The sequence below is a fragment of the Schistosoma mansoni genome, chromosome 1 (genome assembly GCF_000237925.1).
Source record: "Schistosoma mansoni strain Puerto Rico chromosome 1, complete genome".
NCBI classification, from domain to species: domain Eukaryota; kingdom Metazoa; phylum Platyhelminthes; class Trematoda; order Strigeidida; family Schistosomatidae; genus Schistosoma; species Schistosoma mansoni.
The window spans coordinates 15702435-15706189 of record NC_031495.1 but is presented as its reverse complement, the minus strand read 5'-3'; the positions used below and the strand labels follow the sequence as shown (position 1 = coordinate 15706189).

Below are 3755 nucleotides of genomic sequence, written 5' to 3'. Positions count from 1 at the left end.
CATCATACATAGACCTAATCAAATTTCACTAATGAAATTGTATCAAATTCGTTCTAATTAAGTAATAGCAAAATATACTTTGACAAAAGTTTCGCTTATCATTGTGAAGTTATATTTTACCAAAACAGGAATGAAAATGACTTTAATTATTAATGGGTGTTAAGCTAAACAATATTATGTCTCAGGGTAATGAGCATCTATTCAGTTTTTATTTAAAGATTTTTCAGTGGTGCATGGTAAAACTCCTTATTAGGATTCGTCTCTGAGCTTCAAGATAACTTAATCAACCAATCTTTAGACCGATAGGTTAGTTATGTTGTTGAATAATCTCAAAAATAACAAACTACTTATTCTCATACAGAAAGTGTAAATGGCAGAACAATATGAGAAAGAATTCATGGTTTACAGTTATCCTTAGTTTTTGGACTAATAAACAGGAAATGAGACAAAGAAAAAGTTGAATACATCATAATCTATGAGGAATTTATAATTATTTGTTTTAATCCAAAGTATTGAAAAGCAAGTTAGCTTTCTTGTATCATAGATAAGCAGTCTATCAATATAGCTATACTAATGGATAAAAACTTTTATACCCATTTTATTGAATAGATTGAAAACTATACTTGTAAGTTACTGGTTGTTTTCTCCCACAAAAGATAGTCTTTTACATCGATACAATAGTTATATTCTTTCAAATAATCAGTCTTGATAATGTTACTTCAAACAAATCAAGAGTTCTAGATATATATTTTCGTTTATAAGGCGAATGAAGCTAGAATAGCAACTGAAACAGAATAAATTAATTTTATTTATTTGAGTGAACGGTGAAAATATGATGAGCTTTTCCATAACAGATTATGATCAGATAGAGAAATGTTGAAAACCAAACAGAATTCAGCTGTCATCTTGCTCTAGTTTGAGACTGTTCATTAGTCTATATCCGGTATCTAGGAGCTTTAGGTATCGTTAAAATTTCATCATGTTCAGACTACTGAGTTGGAATCGTATGGCTCATATTTTTAACTTCAGCCAATTCTCAACATAACACATAGTAAATACCAGGCAAAATGTATGGTGAGAGTATTTTCATATTGTAATTTTATACGTGATTAAATTAGATGGGAATTCTTTCTCGAAAATGCCTAAAAATACCACAATTGAAAACAGTAGTCGGAATAATTTATTTGCCATGATTAATACATGGACTTCAATTTTAAACTATACGATCACAACTATAACATGTGAAAGGTAATTTATCAATGGAATATTAAAGGCTGATGAAAATACGACTATACAAAAATTTTTATGCATTTAGTAATATTCATACCAAGGGATAAGATGTTCCTTTATTTAAACAGCTTTGTTGAGTGTTTGGTTACTAACAATGTGATCTTACAGGTTTCCATAAAAAATTGGTGGTCTTATAACGATGATTAGTTACTGCCTTATCTATTGTCAACGATTTCAATTTAAGTAAATATTATTTAAAATAGCCGAAAAATCTCTTGATTTGGCTTTATGAGATTGTTTCCCGACTTTAAAAAGTCGGTAAAGGTAAGTGTGTATAAGAAATTAAATTAAATATTAATTCTATACAAAGAAATTACATGTTTTGTAAGCTAAGAGCAATCTTTTAAAAATACTTTTTCTCAAAACTTTATAATATAATTCTCCTAGAATATTCATACTCCCATGAATGATGTTGTAAGCATGGGCTTCAAGAATCTAGGTCAAGAGAATGCTTTTTGTAAACCAATACATTTTGATGACAACTCACCTATTAATGTGACTATTTTGTTAAGGATGTCCCAGTAAACCAATGAAGTATAATTTTACTATTAATGGATTTAACATCGATCGCACTTTGATGACAAAATACAATCGATATACTGGTATATTTTTTAACTTCTACAGCTTATATGATGTAAGAACGGTGCATATTTATTCCTATCAAAGATATCGATAGACCCTCGATATTTTAACTGATCATCTCAACTGATAGTCTATATTGAATCCTTCATCGTAAGAGTCCATCATTGTGTGAGTTATTTAAGTTCTGTTAATTGTTTCTCAAACTAACAAGACCATCTTTATTCTGAATAGTCAATTTAATAAACATTTGAGAATATCTCTTGTTTAGATTGATACTAATTTTAGATGAGTATTATTAATTCAACCACCCATCAATCGGATATTAATGTGTTTATAAATTATTAGCACATATAGTGTTGGTGTTGTTGAGTTATCTAAAGTAGATGATTCAAATATGAAGTTTTTATTGTCATTCTAGACAATAGCATCAGTGCAACTGATTTTCCAGTATTCTAATTTTTATTCTGAACAACTCTTACTTCATCGAATCAACAGTAATCAGTCGTAAATTATTTCTTCTTAATCCATAAATAATATTATAATAATTTTAATAGTTGTGGTCATGAGTCAATTGAAGCTAGACCACTATGGAAAACCCGGAAGCACTGGACGACTCACTAGTGACTGGCTTCAAGAGGTATTTCCTGGGGTTCTAGTGAGTAGCACTGGGTCTGGTGTGTGAGACAGTAACTCACTGAAGACAATGTTGGATGTGTCGCTCGATTTTGTGGATTAGTTGAAGATAGACATTAACACCGTTGGATGTCGGCTCAGTGGTTCTAGAGCTTAAGCACTCACGCGCGAGACTGATAGGTTCTCAGTTCGAATCTCGTGAGGCGGGATCGTGGGTGCGCACTGCTGAGGAGTCCCACAATAGGACAAAACATCTGTCCAGTGCTTCCAGGTTTTCCATAGTTGTCTAACTTCAATTGACTCATGAATTTAACTATTAAAATTACTATAATATCCACAAAAACCCCTTCTGATATTAATATAATAATAATCCAATGAAACTAGAAAGACAAAAAAGCACGAACACTATAAAATACTGATAAATTAATTTCAAGTAGTGTGTTTAATTATATTAAAAAAGAAAAGTATATTTATACATGTATTCATCTATTTATTTGTTTATACTGATTAGATCTGCTTTAAAAGAAAAGATAATGGTTTACAAGTAGAATGTGATTAATGAATATAAATGTTATTTCATTAAAAAATAAATAAACATTTGTGTTTATGTTGTTTATTTCGTTCATTTTTTTAAAACATTATTCTTACTTATTAAACAAGGGTTGTGTTTATTTACGGATAAACAAGCAAACAAATAAACAAACAAACGAACAAACAACACAATACCGAGGTATATTAATTTGGTTAATTCATCTAATAATAAGTGAAATAATGATGAAATGAACGTAACGTTGTATGATAATAATAATAAATCAGATTTCTAAAAAACGAATAAAAGTAAATTATCAGTAGTATAAACATGTTCAACATAAATAGTATTTTTATAATTTCATATCACCATTAAACTGATTAATATTGTTGTGATAATTAAGTCTCTTTATAATTTATTGTGGATAGAAATGTATGAAGATTGATATAGGATGATTATTACAATGGAAGAATAAAATAACATTGAAATGTCATTGAAATCATTTGATGTTTCATTTTTCAGTGGTCATTGTAGAAGTAATCAGTTAATCAGCCATATATATATATATATATATGGGTATCATGACCATGGTTTGATAATTTTGAATAAATTGAGCATTAGGTAGATTTTTATAAGTAATTTATTTGCAATATCCTAGTGAGTAGGAAAATTAGATTCTCTGATGTTTCGTGACTCAGTGTAAGCCACTTCTTCAGAAAAT

At 29.1% G+C, this 3755-nt stretch overlaps 1 protein-coding gene across 1 annotated transcript in view; it reads left to right on the top strand.

The window, feature by feature from the left end:
• Positions 1 to 1138: 1138 nt before the first annotated feature.
• The window catches only part of Smp_133260 (hypothetical protein), a gene marked incomplete at both ends in the record, with an annotated part of 13968 nt that continues 11351 nt past the window's right edge, over positions 1139 to 3755 (top strand). Inside the window, one exon of the mRNA XM_018793422.1 lies at positions 1139 to 1248. Within this exon, the coding sequence (XP_018647936.1) occupies positions 1139 to 1248 (110 nt within the window). The remainder of the gene's footprint in view (positions 1249 to 3755) is intronic.